Source organism: Loxodonta africana, chromosome 4 (genome assembly GCF_030014295.1).
Source record: "Loxodonta africana isolate mLoxAfr1 chromosome 4, mLoxAfr1.hap2, whole genome shotgun sequence".
NCBI lineage: Eukaryota > Metazoa > Chordata > Mammalia > Proboscidea > Elephantidae > Loxodonta > Loxodonta africana.
Genome location: NC_087345.1, coordinates 119,283,669 through 119,307,000, shown reverse-complemented (window position 1 = coordinate 119,307,000; position 23,332 = coordinate 119,283,669). Strand labels below are relative to the sequence as shown.

The 23,332-nt window shown below is 36.7% G+C and overlaps 1 protein-coding gene across 29 annotated transcripts in view; it reads left to right on the top strand.

The window, feature by feature from the left end:
• The window catches only part of PLEKHA5 (pleckstrin homology domain containing A5), a 258,711-nt gene that overhangs the window by 139,731 nt on the left and 95,648 nt on the right, over positions 1 to 23,332 (top strand). For 15 of the 29 annotated variants that reach the window (XM_064284509.1, XM_064284508.1, XM_064284503.1 and 12 more), the window contains 3 exons: positions 18,180 to 18,263; positions 20,226 to 20,346; positions 21,467 to 21,511. In XM_064284509.1, coding sequence (XP_064140579.1) covers positions 18,180 to 18,263; positions 20,226 to 20,346; positions 21,467 to 21,511 — 250 coding nt within the window. Of the gene's footprint in view, positions 1 to 2,363; positions 2,425 to 18,179; positions 18,265 to 20,225; positions 20,347 to 21,466; positions 21,512 to 23,332 lie in introns of those variants that run through there. The other 14 variants (XM_064284534.1, XM_064284505.1, XM_064284519.1 and 11 more) reach the window with 5 other exon arrangements.

Genomic DNA, 23,332 nt, shown 5'->3' with positions numbered 1-23,332 from the left:
TGACATCAGGGGTCATTGGCCTAAATGCTACTAAAAAGCTCATGTGAAGAGAAGCTATTTAAACTTTTTTGAATGAACAGGAAATTAAATCTGGCAAAAAAGGAGGAGGAGGGTGATGAGCAGAGCTGGGGGGGATCGGAAATTGACATAAAAGCTTTGTCCTGGTCTAAAGCCATAGAGAACAGCAGTTGTCTGTTTTCTAATGAGTAAGGTATGCTTTGAGAGTTACCCTTTCCATCAATACTATATAGCCTCATAGAAAAGTGTAATTGTCTTCTCCTCTGAATTTGAAATTTAACTTAGCAAACTCAGATTCAACAATATTCTTTAAGCCCCTTACGGGGTCATGATGAGTTGGAATTGCCTCAACAGCAGCTGGTCGGTTATAGCTTTCAACTATGTTTTTGTTTCCTAATGGTGAACAGCACAACAGCTTGTGAATACTAGATGCTTAAATAAATTTTTGAGCATGAATAAATGAATTGATTGATTATGTTAAATGAGTGAGAAGGATACCTTGATAATTTGTTTTGGAGAGATTCTATTTTCACTCTGATGGTCAAAACCTGCCAGTTGTCTGGCCAAGTGATAGCATGCCGTGGCCTTCTCTGCTCTGTTAGAGGGTCGTATGTCTCAGGGGTAAAATACTGCCATCACCGTGCCCTGCCTGGGCCACTGGATTGTCCTCAGGTCGCTAGTCAGTGCCTGTTCTTCTCACTCTTTCTTTGTCTCTGCTGTGGGAAGTGGGCCTGCTATTTTGGGTCACATTTCTATCCCACTCCTGCTCATCTGTGAGTGAGAAATTTCTCAGTGTTTGGGGATAATGATTTGTTGACTAAACTAAGCCTTAATTAAGTGCCGTGTGCGTCATGTAAGAGCATTGCGCTGTTTGGACCTTTTTAGCGTTTTTAAAAATGCATTATTTTGAAATCGAAGTGAAATAGAATAAGAAGTATACTGTATTATTATAAATTTTATGTGCATAAATGTATTGTTTTTCAGAGCCCCAATGTTCAGCCTGGTTCTGTGCCCCCTCACTCAGCCTGTGCTAAACTCTAGCTACATCTGACTATTCCCGTTCGTTTCAAATGGCAGCCACTTCTGTGATGCCTTTGCTGCTCTTTGTAGGCAAGATCAATCCCTCATTTCTCTCCCTTTCTTTTTAGTTTGCAGAAGAAAGATGTGGCAGCCTGCTTCCATAAAGATTACAGCCTTGGAAGCCCTATGGGGCAGTTTTGCTCTGCCCTATAAGGTCATTATGAATCGGAATTTACTCAGTAAATCGAGTTTGGTTTTTTTGGTTTTCCTTTTACTTTGTAATAGTACTTTGTGTTTATTACCATTTATTTGCTATTATTGTAATAATGTTATTAAGGCAATATCCCTACTGCCCGACTCATATTGAATGAATAAAAGTATTAAGTCAATATAACCATTTTGAAAGAAATTCTACTTTTTAAAAATAAAACCATCTGCCAGGCGCTCCTTGGAAGCTCTTACTGGGCAGTTCTGCTCTGTCGTATAGAGTCGCCATGAGTCGGAATCGACTCGACAGCAGTGGGTTTTTTGGGGGGCTTTGTTTCATAGAGGCATCATTTGACTTATCTTTTTGTTCTTGAAATGATTGTTTAGGTGAAGCTCATGCAGCATCTGAAATGATAAATACTGTGCAATGATGAATAATAAATGATCAGCTTTTTTTGTATTTGTATTGAGCTATTCTGTCAGCTTGACTCCATTGGAAAGAATGTGTTTCACCTGTAATATGATAATTTGTACTCCAATTTATGTGTAAATTAGAATTAGGATAACTTTTTAAAGTAGCATATGACCACATACAAAAGAGACTATGCTTAAATTTAACTTTTCTAATTTGCTGTTTGCTTCCTTCCTAGTGGTATTGTAAAGTTCTGTTTTATGCCTATTGTAGTAAAACATTACTAATTAGCATTCATTGGGGAGTAGCAGAGTTGTCTGAATTAATGGAATTCCAGTTATATATTTTTTAAATGCCACATTATTCCTTTTAAATGCCACGAATAATTTTTCTGACTACTGACATGTTTCTACTTAGTTTTATTTTAAAATTACATACAACTCTTGTAAGTGCTTTTTTTTTTTTTCTGTAGATCAGAATATCAGTATTCCTTATCTACTCTGTTATAGTTGTATGCAAACCATTGTATTCCACATTATAGGTACTGGAGAGAGTCAACAACTTCTTAAAGCAAAGAAATGATATCATTTTACTTTTTGCAAGAAAGCTAATAGCTCTGCTACCAGATTCAAATTCAGCTAATATTTACTGAGCACTTTACTGGGTCCAGGTGTGGCAGAGTTATTTTTTTTCCCCCATTTTACAGAAGGAAGCTGATGCTTAGCATGGGTGATGGACTAAATGGAGGAGAGCCTGCTTACAAAGTGGTGAGTTAGGACGTTGTTAAAAGAGTCTGGGCATATAAGAACCTGAACTAAGACAGTGTTTAGGATTCATCAGCTGTCCGCTTTCACAGGGTGATTCCTGGGTGGCAGTCAGAAACATCACTTAATTCTTGAACGTTTAGCAGAAGGCAGAAAATGTATTGGTGAATTAGTGTACATTCTAAGAATCACATTCTGTTTAACAACATAATGACAGTTTACCTTTCCATTTAAGAAAATCTTAAGTTCAGAATAAGCTAAATGGATTATAAACCCACCAAAAATGAAAGAATTAGCTAAATTATTTTAGGCATTTGCTTTGAGTATAATTTATAAGTGATGCATTCAGCTTTGTACTTGGAGTGCTACATCTCATATTTTCCGTTCAGGTTTAGGCTACTTCTTCTGTTTGGGTCAAGCAAGATTTTCCATTCCTGAACATTGTTGTTATTCTTTGATACCTGTAATTGGGGAAATGTGTGGTAACATTTATAAATCTGTTGTGATAATTTTAGGGGGCCCTGGTGGCCCAACGATTAGGCACACAGCTACTAACCAAAAGGTTGGCAATTCTAACCCACCAGCCACTCCACGGGAGAAGGTTGTGGCAGTCTGCTTCCATAAAGATGTACAGTGTTGGAAACCCTATGGGGCAGTTCGACCGTGTCCTCTAGGGTCCTAGAAGGTTGCAATGAGTTGACGACAGTGGGTTTTGATTTGGGGTAGTGGTTTTATGAGTCAAATAGCTTGACTAAGAGTGGTAAATGATTGTGAAGCCTCAGAGGAGAGGAAGATGAAAAAAAGGTATTGAGTTTGAAATTAAATTCGAATTGGAAAAGGTTTTTTTACTGTAATTCAGATAGAAATGATACTGTAGTGATGCTGGGTAGTAAGATGGAAGGAGGTAAGAAGAGGGACAGCAAGGGGAGGATGCATGTTCCCTGAGCTTCATTTGATGGCCATGAAAAAAGGGAAGAGCCTGTGAGGAAAGTCTGCTTTTTGTTGTTTTTTTTGTTTTGTTTTTTTTCCTGTTTTGTTCTAATTTAGTACCACTGAACAGAAACATGGGGGAAGATGAAGGATGGAACTGAAAAGTCATTGGCTATGATAAGAGTCAAGGAAGGGCAGCTATTGAGAGGTGGAGAGATTATAAGGAAGAAGCATTAGTTTTGGAGTCATCTCGTACTTGCCATGTGACTTTCTGAATGCTTTGAACCTACCTCAGCTTACTCTTTTATAAAGTGAGGATAATAACACCTACCTCAAACGATCTCTGAGGGTTTTCAGGTTTCATGTAGTGTGTGACCACAGGTGTGCTAGTGGCAGCCGTTGTTGTGATATTTACCTCTGAGGGTGAGGATCACTGAGGTGCCCACACTTGAGTGCTTTCTTTTTCCCCAAGAAATTTGAGATTATCTACTTTCTAAATGATGAGAGGAGAAAGGGTAGAAGATAAGGGGTTAAGACCTTAAGGAAAATTTGTAGATGGTGGGTAAATGAATCACTGAGGTCTGAACTGGATGTCTGGAAGCAGTTAGTTAAAGGCAAGTGGCATTTAAAACTAAATGTGGGGAAAGGAAATATATACTTTCCATGTTTTGCAAAAAATTACCTTATTTTAAATTGCTTACTCAGTGGTTATTTCTTCATATGATTAAGGCTCAAGAATTCAATTTCTCTCAAAAAGAAGCAGAATGCTTTTAGTGCTTTTCTTCTTAAAACATTGCCTTTAGTTGTGGCACACTTTTCTGTGCCAGCATATATTTTCAGTTTAAAAATAAGTTGAAGAATCAGTCATTGTGACAGCCAGATTTGAACATAGTAACATTTTCCTCCCTTTTATTAAAATGAAAATAGTTATTTCTTTATGTATAATATTAATGAACTTTATGTTTAATAATATTTTTTAAATTACTTTGAACCAGTTGTTTTAATAACTGAGTCACTGCTATAAACAGGTTTTTTAAACCTAATTAGGTTTTATTGTTTTAGTCTCGATGCGGTAAGACAGCAGCTTTATTTTTTCTATTGATAAAACCTCTTCAGTTTGAAAATAAGCTGGAGAGTATAATTGTTTCATAGTGTAATGAAACCAAGGCCAAATTGAGAATCCAGACAAGTACAGTACTCTCTTTGGTTTGCATGGGAAAGTACTGAAAATAGCAGAGAGTAAGCACACGTATGAGCTGTTTTCTACCTGAATTTGAGAAATGCAGTAATTACCATAGTTTCCCTACCTCTTCTGCCTGCTCCTGTTTAATAGCATCATGGCTATGTGGCAGCACTTGAGGGTTGGGCCTTTGTAGAAGTCCAAGTCATGACACTGGCTTTGCTACCAGGGTTCCCAGAAGAGTTTCCAGACTGTAGCTGCCAAACCACTATGCTAGCTTGTTTTTCTTAAACTAAATTAAATCCTTCTCTCATTCCCATACGAGAAATGCATGATTCAGAACAAATCACTCAGATGGATTTGCATCTGAATTTAATAAGAAACAATGAAAATAAAATCTCTTCTGGAGACAGTTTTCTAAAATGCATATTATTTTTGTGTATAGTGGATAAATTTTCTACCATGTTGCCACAGCTACTACATGCTACTACCACAGCACACTACTTAATAAATCTTGCTTTTGTCTGACTCTAACAGATTACTTGGAAAACTTGTGTTAGCTGTTACTACAATATGCAAATTCCATGTTTTTATTTTTTATTTTTTGAATTAAAAAATTCAGTGGATTTTGTATTAAAGTGGTCACTGGAGTAACCTGTGAAATAAAGGTTAGAAACAATAATAAAACCTGACCAAACCCATTGCCGTCGAGTCGGTTCCAACTCATAGTGACCCTATAGGACAGGGTAGAACCGTCCCCATAGAGTTTCCAAGGAGCACCTGGTGGATTTGAACTGCTGACCTTTTCGGAAACCCTGGTGGCGTAGTGGTTAAGTGCTACGGCTGCTAGCCAAAAGGTCGGCAGTTCAAATCTACCAACCACTACTTGGAAACTCTGTGGGGCAGTTCTACCCTGTCTTATAGGGTCACTGTGTTTTTTCTGGGTGAGTCAGAATTGACTCAACAGCAACAGGTTTTTTGGGTTTTTTTTTTTAGAAACAATAAAAAAAGTACTCCCACCACAGGGAAGAACTGCAGTACTAAGAAGTAGCCAATACATAGTTGTTAACTGGCTAAAAAACAAATTTTTAAGTCTTTTTGAAGAAAGAAATGAAACCTCCAGAGTTCTTTAAAATCAGATTAAATCGCCCTCTTTTAAGTTCCCAGAATCCTCACAAGGAAGAATTTGGAAAACCATTTTCCTCTTTTACCAGGATAACAGAAATCTATCTTTGAATATGCTATTCCAAGTATTTTCTTTGGGCCGTATGTTAGTTGCTTTCTGTAAGGATAATGTGATGTTGGTCCCTTAGCTTCCCCTTGTTCCTTGATATTTTAACCTAACCTCATTTTATTCACTTTTCTCTATGTGGGCTGCACACAAAATCATGAGTCTTAACTGGTGGTGTTGTCATGTGCCGTTGAGTCAGTTCCGATTCATAGTGACCCTGTAGGGCAGAGTAGAACTGCCCCAGAGGGTTTCCAAGGAGTGGCTGGTGGATTCAAACTGCCGATCTTTTGGTTAGCAGCCGAGCTCTTAACCACTTCGCCACCAGGGCTCCTTAGCTGGTGTAAGCTCACCGTATTGGTCTTGTTTCTTTGCCAGTGATTGAATTAGGCATGGATTCCACCCCCACCCCCCCCACCCCCCACCCCCCCACATCTATGGCTAATGAGATTACAGAGAAAGATGACCAGCGTGTTTTGGGGAAACTTTTAAAAAAGGGACAGCTAAAGGAAAACTTGCCTTTTACCTCTGGACTTTGTGGCCTGCCTATGATACTTCAAACTACTGCAGCCAGTTTGGGACTCTAAGGGTACCTGCCTAAAACAGACAGACCAACCCGGTAAAGATGGCAGTGCTGCCACATTAAGCAATCCTGAACCATCATATCACCATGAAATAGCAAATGTCCTTATTGTTAAATCAGGAATAGCTCGTTTTCATACTTGGTTCAGTGAATATAATGTCATTTACAGAATTATTATATGTGGCATCGCTTTAATTTTTTATTTTAGCACTCTTAATACTAGATTCATTTTTGAAAAATCAAACAACTCCAGATGTTCTAAAGAACATATAAGGGCACTTTACTTACGTATAAATGTCAGATAGAAGGTTTATATTTTGCGCTCAACAAAAGTTGCAAAGTTAATGGTCTTATTGTTGGATCACAGGAGTTTTAACACCGGATTTCATTTGTCGGGTCATGGTTAATTGTGTTGAATACTTTAATTTCCTTCCCTGTGTGGTTTAAAGTGGCACTTTATTAAAAATGAAGTAGTTACTTCATTTTCACTGGTAACTGGAAATTTGAAATACCGTGGTAACGAAAAATTCTTGGTGTCTCTCTTTATGTTTCTAAACTTATTTTATTGGGATTTATACTTGAAATGTACATTTTGTGTATCTTAAGCATCTGGTTTTTGTTTTGGTGTGGTTGTGGTATTTTCTTAGGAATGTCATTGGCACCCTCCTTTATAAGCGTCCTGCTGAGGGAAGACTGTAGCCATGTGGACTGCACAAAAAGTGTCTTACTTCACTGACCCTACAAAGAGCACAAATATCAGCATCTCCTATTTTCAGACTGCCGCTATTCAGTTTAGTTATTCTTAAATAAAGTTATTCACCTGCCACTTGGAGTTGCCACTCTGCTTCGTGTAATGGAATATAGGAGCTGTGTAGTTCATCACCTTTCCCTTTTTATCTGAGCTACCAGAAAGCTCCGGTGGCACAGTGGTTAAGCACTCAGCTACTGACTGAAAGAATGGTTGGCAGTTCCAACCCACCAGCCACTCCCCAGGAGAAAAGTCCTGGCGATCTGCTCCCATAAAGATTAAATCAGAAAACCAAACCTGCTGCTGTCAAGTTGATTCCGACTCATAGCAACCCTATATGACAGAGTAGAACTGCCCCGTAGAGCTTCCAGGGAGCACCTGGCAGATTCAAACTGCTGCCCATAGAGATTACAGCCTAGGAAACCCTATGGGGCAGTTTTATCTTATTCTGTTATATAGGGTCTCTGTGAGTCGGAATTGATTCATTGGCAAACAACAACAACCAGAAAGCTGAGAATTAAGTTCTGTCCTTATAAATAGTAGCACAGTTTAGCTGAGATTTTCTGGTACGGTTACCTCCATAATTCATTATTTGGTCCATAAACATTATAAGATTTGAAAAGGAATTAGATAGACTAATGAATTTGTCTTCTATCTAGGGTAAAAAAAAAACCCAAAAACCCACTGCCTTCGAGTCAATTCGTAGACATGTCATTTTTAATTTGTTGTGTAATTTGGTGGGAATATATACCATTTAATATGCACACTTTTCTTTGTCTTGAATTCCTTTAAAACCAAATTATTATTGAATGTAGTGGTTCTATAGAAGCTTTAAAGAAGCAGGTCTTTCATTCCATCTTCTAGCTATAGTAAATGATTAAATCTCTGGTAAGAAATAGTGAAGAGGACGCAATGCCAAGGAACTGGCAATTTCTGTTGCTATTTGTCAGTTGCTTGATATCTTTTCTAAAAATGGCATTGATTCAGTCTTTTTATCTGGGCTTTTGTAGAGAGCATGACCCCCAGATGGAGCTTGTGAATATGACCTATTTCCTTTAGCTCTGAACTCAGTGGAATAGTGAAGTCCTTTTTTTTTTCTTTTTAAAGCGTTGCTTGTCACTATTTAAGAACCTTCTCTCATACTGCCTTTGCTAGCATAAAAACACAACTGATATTCGAGAATTATGAAAACCAAGAGAGATCACAACTAATTTTACTCTTTTACAGTAAATACGAGTACTGGGTTAACATGAGTTTTAAATAATTATTTTGGTAGGTACTAATTTCAACTGTATATAAATAGTTGGTTAATTGCTATTCTGATAATGACTACATATATTCAAAGTCCTGCAGTCCATAAAAATAATAAATAACATTTATCAAGGACTTATTTTGTTCCAGGCCATGTTCTAAGGGCTTTATGCTGTTGGGTCCTTGAATCTTCATAAATATCTCCAGTAGAGAGTAAGTTCCATAAGGGCAAGGGCTTTATGTTTTGTTCACTGCTATCCCCAGAACAATTTCTTGTATATTTTATCTTTTTATATATATATATATGTTGAATAAGTAAAAGAATAAACACAACCTGTGACCTAGGTACTGTTATTAGCCCCATTTTACGGTTGAGGAAATTGAGGCATGGAGAAGTTAAGTAAATTGCCCAGAGTCACATAGCTAATAAGTCAAGGACATGGGATTCGAATCTAGGTAGTCTGGTTCTAGAACCTGTACACTTAAATGCTATTGTTTCCTGTTTTTATTGTCTCTGGAAAAAAAAACAGGAACACAAAGACATAATAAAAGTTATTTATTCAGTAGTTAGTATACTTTCTCCTCACTTATCACCTATCTTATTATCCAACATTTCACATTCACAATAGTAAAAAAATGTACTATCTATCTTGCACATTAATGATGTATGTCTGATAGCAACGAATGCCAAGGTGCAAGGTGAGAGCAACACTGGCTGTGATGGTTAAGGTTATGTGTCAGCTTGGCTAGGCCATGATTCTCAGTGGTTTGGCAGTTATGTAATGATGTGTAGCCATCTGCCATTTTGTGGTCTGATGTGGTCATTCTCCATTTTTGCAAAATGCTGATTTCACATAATGACTTGGTCTTTGGAACCTAACCATGTCAGTAAGTGAGGAGAGGGTGTAGTTAGAAGGTTATAATAATCTAGCACAGGGCTTCTCAGCCTAGCACTACCAACCTTTTGGGCTAGATAATCTTTGATGTGAGGTTATTGGATGCTTGGCAGCATTTCTGGCCTCTACTTAGTAGATGCCCAAGGAGCACCTGGCAGATTCGAACTGCCCACCTTTGGGTTAGCAGCCATAGCACTTAACCACTACACCACCAGGGTTTCCACAGATTGTGACAACCAGAAATGTTCTTGGGCATTGCCAAATGTCCCCTGATAGATAAAATCACCCCCAGTTGAGAACCACTGGTCTAGAAATACACATTAAAACATCAAGAGGGAAGTCTGAAAGTAAGAGTAGGTGAACACCTGGCTTCCGATTTAGAAAAGTTTTGAACTTCTTACCATACCACAGTGTGTTCACAGATGAGGCAGGAGTTAGCTTCTTCTGTGACCGTAGCCATATTTTTTATAAAGACCTGAATTTTATTCATTTTTTATAAAGGTTCATCTAGTAACACAAATTCATTACATGTAAAAGCCATATCCTTTCTAGTTTTCCTATTTATTCATGAAAAACATAAATCTCTAGCAAGGATTTTAGAAATTTAGTGTCTGTTAAAACTTCAAATGCATTGTTAGCAGCATAGTGGTATGCTAGTTTGTAATTTTGAAATACAGTCATTTTTGCTATAACACAACATATGTGTCCAAAGAATCACCTCACTACGCATAATCAGGCTATGAAATCTGCAGGGCTTATGGGAAAAATGGGGTTAGAGCACACCACTCAAAAATTTTATTAATGACACATGAAGATAGGAACCTAATAAAAATGGCAATAAAGTTTGACACGTGTTACATGGTTAAAAAAATACTTAAATACTGCAATAAATATGGCTGTTTACCTTGAAGAGGACCTGCAGTTTGGTAGCGGAAGTGAGCATTGGAAGGGTTTAGGCTTATGAGTTATTGAGAAGTGTTGGAAAGAAGGTTATTGGACTAAAAGTTGTGATGCTAGATCTGAATGGGTGTGGTTCATAAAACAGGCAGTAAAGTAGCAGGGGGATATTGCATGGTTTAAAATCAAGAAAGGTGTGTGTCCAGGGTTACATTCTTTCATCATACTTATTCAATCTGTGGAAACCCTGGTGGCGTAGTGGTTAAGTGCTATGGCTGCTAACCCAAAGGTGGGCAGTTCGAATGTGCCAGGTGCTCCTTGGAAACTCTATGGGGCAGTTCACTCTGTCCTATAGAGTCACTATGAGACGGAATTGACTCCACGGCAACGGGTTTGGGGTTTTTTTGGTTTATTCAATCCATACACTGAGCAAATAACCTGAGAAGCGGGACTATCTGAAGAAGGGGCATCAGGATTGGAGGAAGACACATTAATAACCTGCAATATGTAGATGACCCAGCTTTGCTTGCTAAAAGTGAAGACTGCAGTATGGATTACACCTTAACAAAAAGAAAATAAAAATCCTCACAACTGGGCCAATAAGTAACATCATGATAAGTGGAGAAAGATTGACGTGGTCAAGGATTTTATTTTACTTGGGTCCACAATCAACGCTCATGGAAGCAGCAGTTGGAAAATCAAATGACATATTGCATTGGGCAAACCTGCTGCAAAAGACATCTTTAAAGTGTTAGGAAGCGAAGATGTCACTTTGACACCTAGGGTGCGCCTGACCCAAACCATGAAATTTTCCGTTGCCTCATATGCGTGCAAAAGCTGGACAGTGAATAAGGAAGACTGAAGAGGAATTGACGCCTTTGAGTTATGGTGTTGGTGTAGAATATTGAATATACTATGAACTGCCAGGAGAATGAACAAGCCTGTCTGGGAAGAAGTATAGCCAGAGTGCTTCTTGGAAATGAGGATGGGGAGACTTCATCTCACATACTTTGGACATGTTATCAAGAGTGATCAGTCCCTGGAGAAGGACATCATGCTTGGTAAAGGAGAGGGCCAGAGAAAAAGAGTACGACTCAACAAAACGGATTGACAAAGAGGCTGCAAAAGTGAACTCGAATGTAGCAAGGATTGTGAGACGGCACAGGACCTGGCAGTGTTCCGTTATGTTGTACGTAGGGTCGCAACGAGTGGGAACTGACTTGAGGGCACCTAACAACAACAACAACAACAAAGTAGCTAATAGATGTTTGAGGTGGGTGTGGGTGTGTGTTTTGTTTCTTCCTATGTGACTGGATTCCATTGGGTGCAGTTTTCTGTGCTCACCTAGAATTTCTTGCAGACAAAACTGTGTAAGCAAACATAGAATTTGTGTTATGCTCAAATTGTTCCCTGATAGATCAATCACGTTGGACCACAAGGATTTTCAAAACAGGCGCTATATCAAAACTGATGGTACTCTTGATCTTAATTTTGAGGCCCTTAAAAGAAAAAAAAAAAAGCGCTAATGGAGTATGGAAAAGGATGACAAGGTGTAGGAAGAAAATACATGCTTTATAAGCAAGGACAGGACAATGTAAAGAAGTGTCGATGCCTCATTTGTGCAGGTAACAAACTTTGGGAGAATTAAGAAAAGACTGGGAATCATTGTCTTCCCTGCCCTTCTTCTGATCCTGAGCAGTCACCCTTCCTGACCAAGTCACCCTTGGTCATGGCTTGATACTTAGGAGTGGACCAGCTGTCTCCCACAGTGTCAAGTGCTGTATCCATTAAAAGAATTCTGGAGCCCTGGTGGCGCAATGGTTAAGTGTTTGGCTGCTGACCAAAAGATCTGCAGTTCGAATCCACCAGCTGCTACTTGGAAACCCTCTAGGGCAATTCTGCTCTGTCCTATAGGGTTGCTACGAGTTGAAATTGACTTAGGGCAACGGGTTAAATACATTAACAGAGATGGCTTCGTGGGAATCTTTTTAAACCAGACTCGCCTTTTTAACTTCCATTGCTTTTATCAGGACTAGGTGTTTGTTTGACTCATGTTTTCAGTTTCAGTGAATGATTTAGAAATACTGGTATCTTTTAAAAAATTGACAAATGCACTTATACAAGAGCAGTGAAGATGGACAGTCCTATCAGGTAATGGAAAATTACCACTTTTAACGGTTAAGTCTAGTGTTGATATCTTAATTTGTCACACTTTTTGTTTATTTTAATTACAAAATGCAATTATTCTCTGAAGTACTTGCCTTTGATGAAGTGAGCAGAGAACAATACACTGATCTTTGTCTCTGATAAGTATGTCGTTTTATAGGAGGTGACAGGATTTTTTTTTAATTATCTATAAAATCTCAACCCTCAGATTTTTTATTTGTAGGAACTTCTAGTGATATTGAGTAAACGTAATTTAAAATACGTCATGTACATTTTGAAATGTAATGTTTTAGAAAATGAACTATGCATGTTTTTTATAATGTATCACTGATAAGGCAGATTTTAGGAGTATTGTATACATCAAGGAAACCCTGGTGGTATAATGCTTAAGTGCTATGGATGCAAACCAAAGGGTCGGCAGTTCAAATCTGCCAGGCGCTCCTGCGAAACTCTATGGGGCAGTTCTACTCTGTCCTGTAGGGTCGCTATGAGTCAGAATCGACTCGACGGCACTGGGTTTGGTTTGGTTTTTTGGTATACATCAGGGAAACCCCGGTGGCACAGTGGCTAAGAGATGCGGCTGCTAACCAAGAGGTCGGCAGTTCGAGTCCACCAGTCGTTCCTTGGAAACTCCACAGGGCAGTTCTACTCTGTCTTACAGGGTCCCTGTGAGTTGGAATTCGACTCAGTGGCAATGGGTTGTTTTTACAGGTATACATCAAAACAAAATAAAATGTCAATAGGACTTTTTTTGTTCATTTTATATTACAGTTAGACATATGTAGTGGGAAAAGTTGTTTCTTTCATTCAAGAATAGTATCCTTAAAGATTTTATATGAACTTTCATATTAGTTTGATATCATAACATTAAGCAAAGGAAAACACCGTAGTAGACATATTTGAAGAAGTAAAAGACAATAAATATATACATATTTTATATTGGTTTTTGGGAATGGCCATTTAGCTAAGATAGAATCATAAGACTTTTATTTATTTTGTTAGTTGTTTCACTTTAAAAGCTTACAAGCATAAAAGTGTTTGGACAATAAAAATGTCAACTTAATTGAAGTAGCATCCACTTTTGTGAAAAAGAACGTTTGGACTTCTTTTAATTATGTGTTGTTTAAATGTCGCTTATTGCACTGCATCCTCTTCTGACGGGTACTCATATTAAATACCTGTTTAGTTTAAAAAGCTCAGAGTGGTACCTTAACCCTTGGACATTGCAGGATCATGTTATTATGATTTAGAGCTTCTTAAGTATTAGGATTAGAGTCAACTATATTCCTCCCAGGCACGATGACACAGAATAGGGAAGTAATACAGTATTTAGGGGGTTGTTTTTTTTCTTTTTGCGATATTGGTTTTTATGAAAGGAATTGTTTATTTCTGTATGTTTACCACACAACCACCTCTAGCCTTTTTATGCTCCTTCCTGTCATGTGTGACTTTATACCTCCCAGTGTTTTATGCTGTGTTAGAACATCAGGATTTACATACTTGCGTATACATTCACAATGTTCATCATATTTTAGTACTTCAAGATTTTCTGCTTATCTCCAGAGGCTATAATTTACTTATTTATTCTGTTACAAATTTTTTGTTTATCACATAACTATCCCACATGAGGCTCTAGGTTTCCACTATTGCACATTTTTAAGCCAGCAGGTAAGAAAGTCACTTGCAGACTTTTTAATGTAGTGAAAATACCACTGCATATGTCAGTCTAGACTCACCGATTGTTTACAGTATTCACCTATTGGATGTCTGTATAAAAACAAAGCCACCTACAAAAAGCTGATAATTTAGTACTCCTATGTGCTTGTGGAAACCCTGGTCACATAGTGGTTAAGAGCTACGGCTGCTAACCAAAAGGTCAGCAGTTCAAATTCACCAGGCGCTCCTTGGAAACTCTATGAGGCAGCTTTACCCTGTTCTGTAGAGTCACTGTGAGTTGGAATCAACTTGACGGCAACGGCTTTGGTTTTGGTTTTGGTAGGTACTTATAGTGGTTAAGAGCTACGGCTGCTAACCAAAAGGGCAGCAGTTCAAATTCACCAGGCACTCCTTGGAAACTCTGTGGGGCAGCTCTACCCTGTTCTGTAGAGTCACTATGAGTTGGAATCGACTTGACGGCAACGGCTTTGGTTTTGGTTTTGCTAGGTACTTATAGTGGTTAAGAGCTACGGCTGCTAACCAAAAGGGCAGCAGTTCAAATCCACCTGGTGCTCCTTGGAGACTCCATGGGGCAGGTCTGTTCTGTCTCATAGGATTGCTATGAGTTGGCATCGACTCAGCAGCAGGGGGTTTGGTATGTGCTTATTAGACCAATTAATTGAAGGAATAACAGATATACTAACACTGTATTCTATTAATCATTCTACTGTGTTACAGTATTTAATATGTAATTGAAAAACTATCTGTACTTTTTTTCTTTTATATGGTTTTAGTTTTACTTAATGGTTAAAGTTTCAGAGTACCGAGTTACCAATAAAAATAATAATAATGGGAAAAAGAAAGTGGGAAGCCTCACTCTACCTGATTTCAGAACCTATTATATAGCCACAGTAGTCAAAACAGCCTGGTACTGGTAAAACAACAGGCACATAGACCAATGGAACAGAATTGAGAACCCAGATATAAATCCATCCACATATGAGCAGCTGATATTTGACAAAGGCCCAGTGTCAGTTAATTGGGGAAAAGATAGTCTTTTTAACAAATGGTGCTGGCATAACTGGATATCCATTTGCAAAAAAAATGAAACAGGACCCATACCTCACACCATGCACAAAAACTAACTCCAGGTGGATCAAAGAGCTAAACATAAAGACTAAAACGGTAAAGGTCATGGAAGAAAAAATAGGGACAACTTTAGGAGCCCTAATACAAGTCATAAACAGAATACAAAACATTACCAAAAATGACGAAGAGAAACCAGATAGCTGGGAGCTCCTAAAAATCAAACACCTATGCTCATCTAAAGACTTCACTAAAAGGGTAAAAAGATCACCTACAGATTGGGAAAAAATTTTCAGCTATGACATCTCCGACCAATGCCTGATCTCTAAAATCTATATGATTCTGTTAAAACTCAACCACAGAAAGACAAACAACCCAATCAAAAAGCGGGCAAAGGATATGAACACGCACTTCACTAAAGAAGATATTCAGGCAGCTAACAGATACATGAGAAAATCCTCTTGATCATTAGCCATTAGAGAAATGCAAATTAAAACTACGATGAGATTCCATCTCACTCCAACAAGGCTAGCATTAATCCAAAAAACACAAAATAATAAATGTTGGAGAGGCTGTGGAGAGATTGGAACTCTTATACACTGCTGGTGGGAATGTAAAATGGTACAACCACTTTGGAAATCTATCTGGCGTTTTCTTAAAAAGTTAGAAATAGAACTACCATACAGCCCAGAAATCCCACTCCTCGGAACATACCCTAGAGAAATAAGAGCCTTTACACGAACAGATATATGCACACCCATGTTTATTGCAGCACTGTTTACAATAGCAAAAAGCTGGAAGCAACCAAGGTGTCCATCAACGGATGAATGGATAAATAAATTATGGTAAATTCACACAGTGGAATACTACGCATCCATAAAGAACAGTGACGAATCTGTGAAACATTTCATAACATGGAGGAACCTGGAAGGCATTGTGCTGAGTGAAATTAGAGGCAAAAGGACAAATATTGTATAAGACCACTATTATAAGATCTTGAGAAATAGTATAAACTGAGAAGAACACATACTTTTGTGGTTATGGGGGGGGAGGGAGAGAGGGTGGGAGAGGGTTATTTACTGATTAGTTAGTAGATAAGAACTACTTTAGGTGAAGGGAAGGACAATACTTAATACATGGAAGGTCAGCTCAGTTGGACTGGACCAAAAGCAAAGAAGTTTCCGGGATAAACTGAATACTTCAAAGGTCAGCAGAGCAAGGGCGGGGGTTTGGGGACTATGGCTTAAGGGGACTTCTAAGTCAATTGGCAAAATAATTCTATTATGAAAGCATTCTGCATCCCACTTTGAAATGTGGCGTCTGGGGTCTTAAATGCTAACAAGCAGCCATCTAAGATGCATCAATTGGTCTCAACCCACCTGGATCAAAGGAGAATGAAGAACACCAAGGTCACACGATAACTATGAGCCCAAGAGACAGAAAGGGCCACATGAACCAGAGACCAGAAGAACTAGATGGTGCCCGGCCACAGTCGACGACTGCCCTGGCAGGGAGCACAACGGAGAACCCCTGAGGGAGCAGGAGAACAGTGGGATGCAAACCCCAAACTCTCATAAAAAGACCAGACTTAATGGTCTGACTGAGACTAGAGGAATCCCGGCGGTCATGGTCCCCAAACCTTCTGTTGGCCTGGGACAGGAACCATTCCCGAAGACAACTGATCAGACATGGCAGGGACTGGGCAATGAGTTGGAGAGAGATGCTGACAAAGAGTGAGCTACTTGTATCAGGTGGACATTTGAGACTGTGTTGGCATCTCCTGTCTGGAGGGGAGATAGGAGGGTAGAGAAGGTTAGAAACTGGCAAAATTGTCACGAAAGGAGAGACTGGAAGGGCTGACTCATTAGGGGGAGAGTAAGTGGGAGTATGGAGTAAGGTGTATATAAGCTTATATGTGACGGACTGACTTGATTTGTAAACTTTCACTGAAAGCACAATAAAAATTATTAAAAAATAATAATAAAAGTTATAATTTGGAGCAGAAACTTAAGTATATAAAGTTTGAGAGAAAATTACTGGCTTGTGGTTATAGACTTTCCACAATACAGAGCACTTGTAATAAGTGTGTGTAATAATCTTTAAAATTAACCAAGTATTTAGTACAGTATGTTGAAAATTTTCTTCATAATGAAAGTAAGTTTTCTAAGGTCAGGCAAGCCAACAATAGATCTTTTTCACAGATCTATGCTTTATGGTGTTTGACCCAGTGAAAAAGATTACTGATTCCCAAATGGTGATGTATATTGTTTATGTATTAATGTATAGTATATATTATTTTGGACATCTAATGTTTTTGGCTTTGAGAGATGGGGTTTTTATTGTTGTTGTTGTTTTCCTTCTCTCATTTCAACAAGACCCAATCTCATCTTTTAACCTACAAAGAATAGTATTTCTTAAGGAAAGGTCTCAATCTTCAGAAATAGTCATCCTATAATTTAAAGCAGTTTTTTTTTTCCAGTAAGCATAATAAGTAGGTTTTTTATTTATTTCTGTTGTTGTTTTTATATTTGATTTACTTAGGATTTTTGATATCCCCCTCAAATCCCATTTTTCTAAAACATGCCTTCCTCAAGTATCACACAGAAAAACTCCAGTGTTTAAAACAGAAACACCATAAATTATTACTCTTCCCATGTACCTTCTATTTTTTAATGTTTTATTTTTTTTGATACATATATAATAGTACTGTTACTACTGGCTGTTTTCTCCGTGTATGTCTTTGACATTCCTAAATTGGGCCAAAAAGGTAATAGAGGTAGGTAAATACTCATCCTCATTTTTCGTGGCCCACCTATGAAATGCAAAGTGCAATACTTGTGAGCCAAATCAACTTACCATTGTTTGTAAAATGGTGAGAAGCAAGGATTGAGGTTGGACTGAGGAGAGTGAGTTCAGCCGTGTTGTAAAACTGATTAGCATATATCCACACACATGTACGGTAGACAGTAGAAAAAGTGTGTTTAGGAATCTGAACAGGTACATGGTTTTAGATTTAGTCTCCTTCATTACTAACTTAAGTGTTAAGGAAGTGGGTATTTTACTACCAGAGTATTAGAAAAACATTTGTGATTATAGAAGTGCCAACGTGTTCTCTTTGTCTCTTACTCCTCTTTCAGCCATAATGAAAGGAAAGTGACCTGCAAACATCCAGTCACGGGACAGCCATCACAGGACAATTGTATTTTTGTAGTGAATGAGCAGTAAGTAAAGAATTTCATGAAATGTCTGCGTTCAGGATGGGGGTTAGCGTTGGGATTGCTATTATCCATGTTTAATACAGTACAATTTAACAGTTTTCTTATCTGGACATTTACATTCAAGTCTAATAACAGAATGACAGCTGTTTATGAGGTGGAGAAACATGACTTAAATTTTGTTTTCATGAGGTATATAATTTCAGAAGCACTTTTACAACACAGGCAGTAAGCTCAAGGTCAGAGGAACTGTGTAAAGTTGGTCAAATTATTAAACTTAGTAGAGCTCAGTTTTCTCATCCTTAAATCAGGGATAGTGATAATTACCATTTCTCAGGATTTTTTTTAAGCATCAGATGAAATATGTGTGAAAATGCTTTATACATTATAAAGCTGTTACTTATTAATATCATTGTTACTGTTTTTAATATTTGAATAATCTTGTAATTCATTTTGAAGTTTCCAGTTGTAAGACTAAGTAGAATATCTTTAATAACGCCTTTTAAAATAAACATGACCTGCGTTAATTTAGATGCTTAATTTAAATGGTGCTTTTTTTGTATGACACTGTCCACATAGCCTAAGTAGATTTTCCCACTTATGCCCTTATTTTAGCAGAAGTATTGAAAAATTTGCAAAAACTAGCTTGAATTTATATACTTAATATGCTAGAATAATAATAATACTTATAATTGCTATTGAGTAGTTATGTATATTTGGTATGTTATACATACCTTATATCACTGTATAGTATTATACTACATATATACTTCTATTCCAGGCTCATATATTCAATGCTTGCTTGATACATCTGTACTTGGATATCTAGTAGGCATCTCAAGCTTAATATGGCCAAAACAAAGCTCTTGTTTCAGCCCTACATCTCCATTTCCAGCCTACTCTTCCCGTAATCTTCTCTTTTGGCTCCAAATCTAGGAGTCATCCTTGGTTCTCCCTTTCTCTCACTTCATATCCAGTCCATTAACTTTTTGCGCAGTCTCCAAAATCCATCTTGAGTCTAATCACTTCTTGCCATTCTAGTCCAGTAGCTTCACAGTTAGGAAAAATTGCAGGGTAGTTCCAGAGTAGAGGAAAATTCTGCTCTAAGTGACTCAGTGGTGTTCCTATCAAGGGAAGAAGCAGGAAGTAATACAGAAAGCCCAGTCTCCCTGTTTTGGGTGCTTATCAGTATAAAGACATTAAGACTGGAAGGTTAAGATGAGTAAGTGGAATAAGTGAAGTCCAGGATCACGTAAATCCAGAGGGAGTCAAAGAGGAAAAGAATTTGATTCTTTAGGTTTAGTAACCAGACCAAGAAAAAAAGAATGCACCTTTTCTAAGTTTCTTCACTGAATATGCTCAATTCTGGATGAGCTGATTTTGCTTATGGACGGACGAAAAGCAAAGACTTTTGCTTGCCCCCAAGGCAGTATAGCTAGTAAATGGTGAGATTCTACCCAGGTATGATTTCTCTTTTCATCATGCAAGTGCATCTATGGGCGCTCATTTTTTAAACTGGTACCTGGGCTCTCCTGGATATGTTTCATCTCTTCACATCGTGTTTCAACTCACATCAGTTTGAATATGTAAGTTACAGTTCTGAATCACATGTTCACGTTGACTAAAGAAAAACCTGCATGAGTGCCATATTTGAAAGTTGTTATGTGCATATGGAGCTTATAGTTGACCATTCATGAACTCTTGCCTGGATTAAATATATATCCTGATTCCTGGCACAGGAAAAATACTCAGTAAATACATGGATTAATGTTATCAAGTTATGTTCTTCTTAGCAGTTGTTCATTATATTTATAATAGCTGAAAATATTAAGCTCTGGCTCTAGAGTAACTAGCCTCTCACCATTTTGAAAAAGTAGGACACCAGCATTGTTAACTCTGGGGGAACTTTATTGTGAAGCAGTTTACTTAAACAGCAAGTTCTGGCATTTTGATGTATTATATTTTCAGGACCATTACAACCATGACGTCTGAAGAGAAAAAGGAACGACCCATAAGTATGATAAATGAAGCTTCTAACTATAGCATGACTTCAGATTATGCAGTGCATCCCGTGAGCCCTGTAGGCAGAGTAAGTTATTTTCTTACTATTAATTATTGATAACTGGTAGTCAGTGTCTATTACTGTCACTCTTAATAGACTTAAAAAGCACTCTTAATAGTTTTAAGAAAATCATTTCATTTTAATTATTACGTGAATCTAATTACATTGGAGGTCATTTATATAAGAAATAAGAGCTTGAAATATAAAGTAATAAGATTTAATTAATTTAATGACTTTTTTTAATACTGTAGAATTCAGATTTTGATTTTTTTAAAACCAGTATAATGAATGTTTTGTGAGAAAATAGGCACTTTATTGAATCAACTTGAGTTGTAAAGGTAAAGATTAGTAGCCTAGGAATCTTATTTTCTGACTATAAGAATGCCTAGATTGAGGAGAATTAGAATAAGTAGTTTAAAATTTAGCCATGATTTTTTTTAAATATAATTTACGTTTTAATTTTTTTATTATTTAAAAAAATATCTGTACGTGTAAAGTTCTTTACTGTCAAAGAGAAAACCTCTATAAAAATACTTCAAAACTTCACAAAAGTATCTAAGAAGTGCCATATGGAAATAGAAATGGATTTTTCTTTATAATCAGAAACTAAAATTTTAATTGCTTGGCTAACTATCATCCTAGACTTGTATGTCCATAAGAACTTGTGGTTATTGTTTCTTGTACTTTAAACAAATTCAGATTTAGTATTTTAATGTAATTTTTTTTTAATTCTTGGAAGATTTACTACTAAATCTGAATAAATAATTTAAATAACTACCTTAAAGTTGATGCTCAATTTCTATATTGACATATAGCAAAAGAATTGAAGAGCAGTAAAGGAATAATTTTTATTTATTTAAAAAATAGTTACAAGCAGAACAGAAATAATGAGAAAGCTGACACACTGTGAAAAATGTAACCCATGTCACTGTACAAATTGTGTAGAAATTGTTAAATGGGAACCTAATTTGCTGTGCAAACTTTCACCAAAAATCCAATAAAATACCTTAACATTAAGAAAACATTAAAAATTTAAAAATAAATTTTTTACTGTAGTAAAGGAATTATAATAGCCAATTATGTTTGTAGAAATGAATAACAGAGAACTGTAATAATATTTCAAATGCCTTTTAATTTTTTCTTTTAGAAAATTTTATGGAGTATTAGAAGTAAATGTAAATTTTCAAATAAGGTGAATAATTTCTATTTCTTATTAAATAATATAAAATGCCAATAGTATAACTTAGCATTATAATGCTTTATTAATGTATTTTAGTTAAAATCTAGGGAAATGATAAATGGATTGCGGATTACTGGGTCAAGAAAGAAGGCTGAATTTGTGCCTCATGCTCGACACCAAAAATTTCCCAGCTGGATCATTTGTTGAAATGTTAAAAACAAAGCTGTAAAAGCACTAGAAAAAACAGTGGAAGATTTAAAAAAAAAAAAACTCAGAATGGAGAAGGATTTTCTAATTGTGACATAAAACGCCAGAAGTCTTAATAGAATAGAAAAGAACGACAAATTCAGCTACCTAAGATTATCACGCGTGTAGAATATCTGTAATTCATATAACAATTAAAGAACTCATTCCTTTTTTAATCAAAGAACTCGTATGGATCAATAACAAAGACTTACAACATGACTTTCCTTAGTGTAAAAAATGAGGAAAGTATTTAGAATCAGTTCCAGAAAAGAAATGAACATTACACTTAAACACATGTAAACGATGCTCAACCTCATTCATAACATGAAAAATGCTAATTAAGAAAAAAAAAAAGACTCACCATTTTTAACTTACCATATTTTAAAAGCTCAAAAAGTTTCATAGCGCAGCATGATGACAAGAGTAAGCGTTGATAGGCATTCTCGTTATGTAGTGAGCTCCAAGAAATAGTGGAACAGAAGCATAAGTGTTACATATGTAATCATTTGAGAAAGAACAGCTATTCCATAACTGTGAAAACAATTATTTAGTAGGTAGGTAGACAGATAAACAGACGGACAGACACATGGAGTTTGTTGGTGTGGGTGAAGGGCCCTGGAGGCCCAGGGGTGAGAAGTAGACTGGCCCTTGTATATCTTTTTGTACCATTTCAATTTTATACTGTGTTTACATATTATCTGTTCAAAGGTAAATTAAAATTTATCAAAGAAACATATTGCAGGGGAAAATGCATTGATACTGGGCTGTACAATTCTATATTTTGCACTAATATAAGCTTCACAAAAATCTAATGAAATAAATGCTAGATTTCCAAAGATTCTAGATAGGTTGAAAAAATAGGAAGTAATTTAATATTGCTTACCTTTTATTTTATAGAGAAATTCAAATTCAGTTTGCTTGTTTTTATATTTCTTGATTACCAGTAACATTTCTGTAGAAATAAATCTTCATGCTAAGCATAAAAAAAAAAAAAGCATAGCCACATTTAAAAGGATTTTACATCCTCATGCTTACTTTTAAGAATGCAGTAAACACCATCTGTCTGGTATCATTGAAGTTCAGAGTTGCCCATAAAGAAGAAAATACTACATGACATTAAAGGAGTCTTTCTAGTCTTGTTTTGACTTGTGATATGTTTGTTTATGTTTCATATCTTAGTATTTCTCATCTGGCTTAATGCTATTAAGGTTCTTTAATTGAAACCACAGTATTAAACGCAGATACAAAGCAAAAAGTTCTGTCATTTGGTTATTTGCAAAGATTTGTTCATTTTTACTCAAGGCTCATTCATTTTGTAGCAGGTGGGACAAGCTACTGCCATGCTCTCTGCCTTTTGTAAAAATTGGATATCCAGATTTTAGAGGAAAGATGTAAAACTTGTGATCCTTTTGTAATATCATGGAGGGAAGTGTCTTTGTGCAAAATTCTTTCACTTGAAACAACTAAGCCTGCAGTAGTGGAGTTGTAATAATTAATCTGACAAGATTATAACCTGCAAGTCTCAGGGAAATCTGAATAGAGATTAAAATTTTGAAGGTGAAAAATAAGCTCAACTTCCCGGGTATT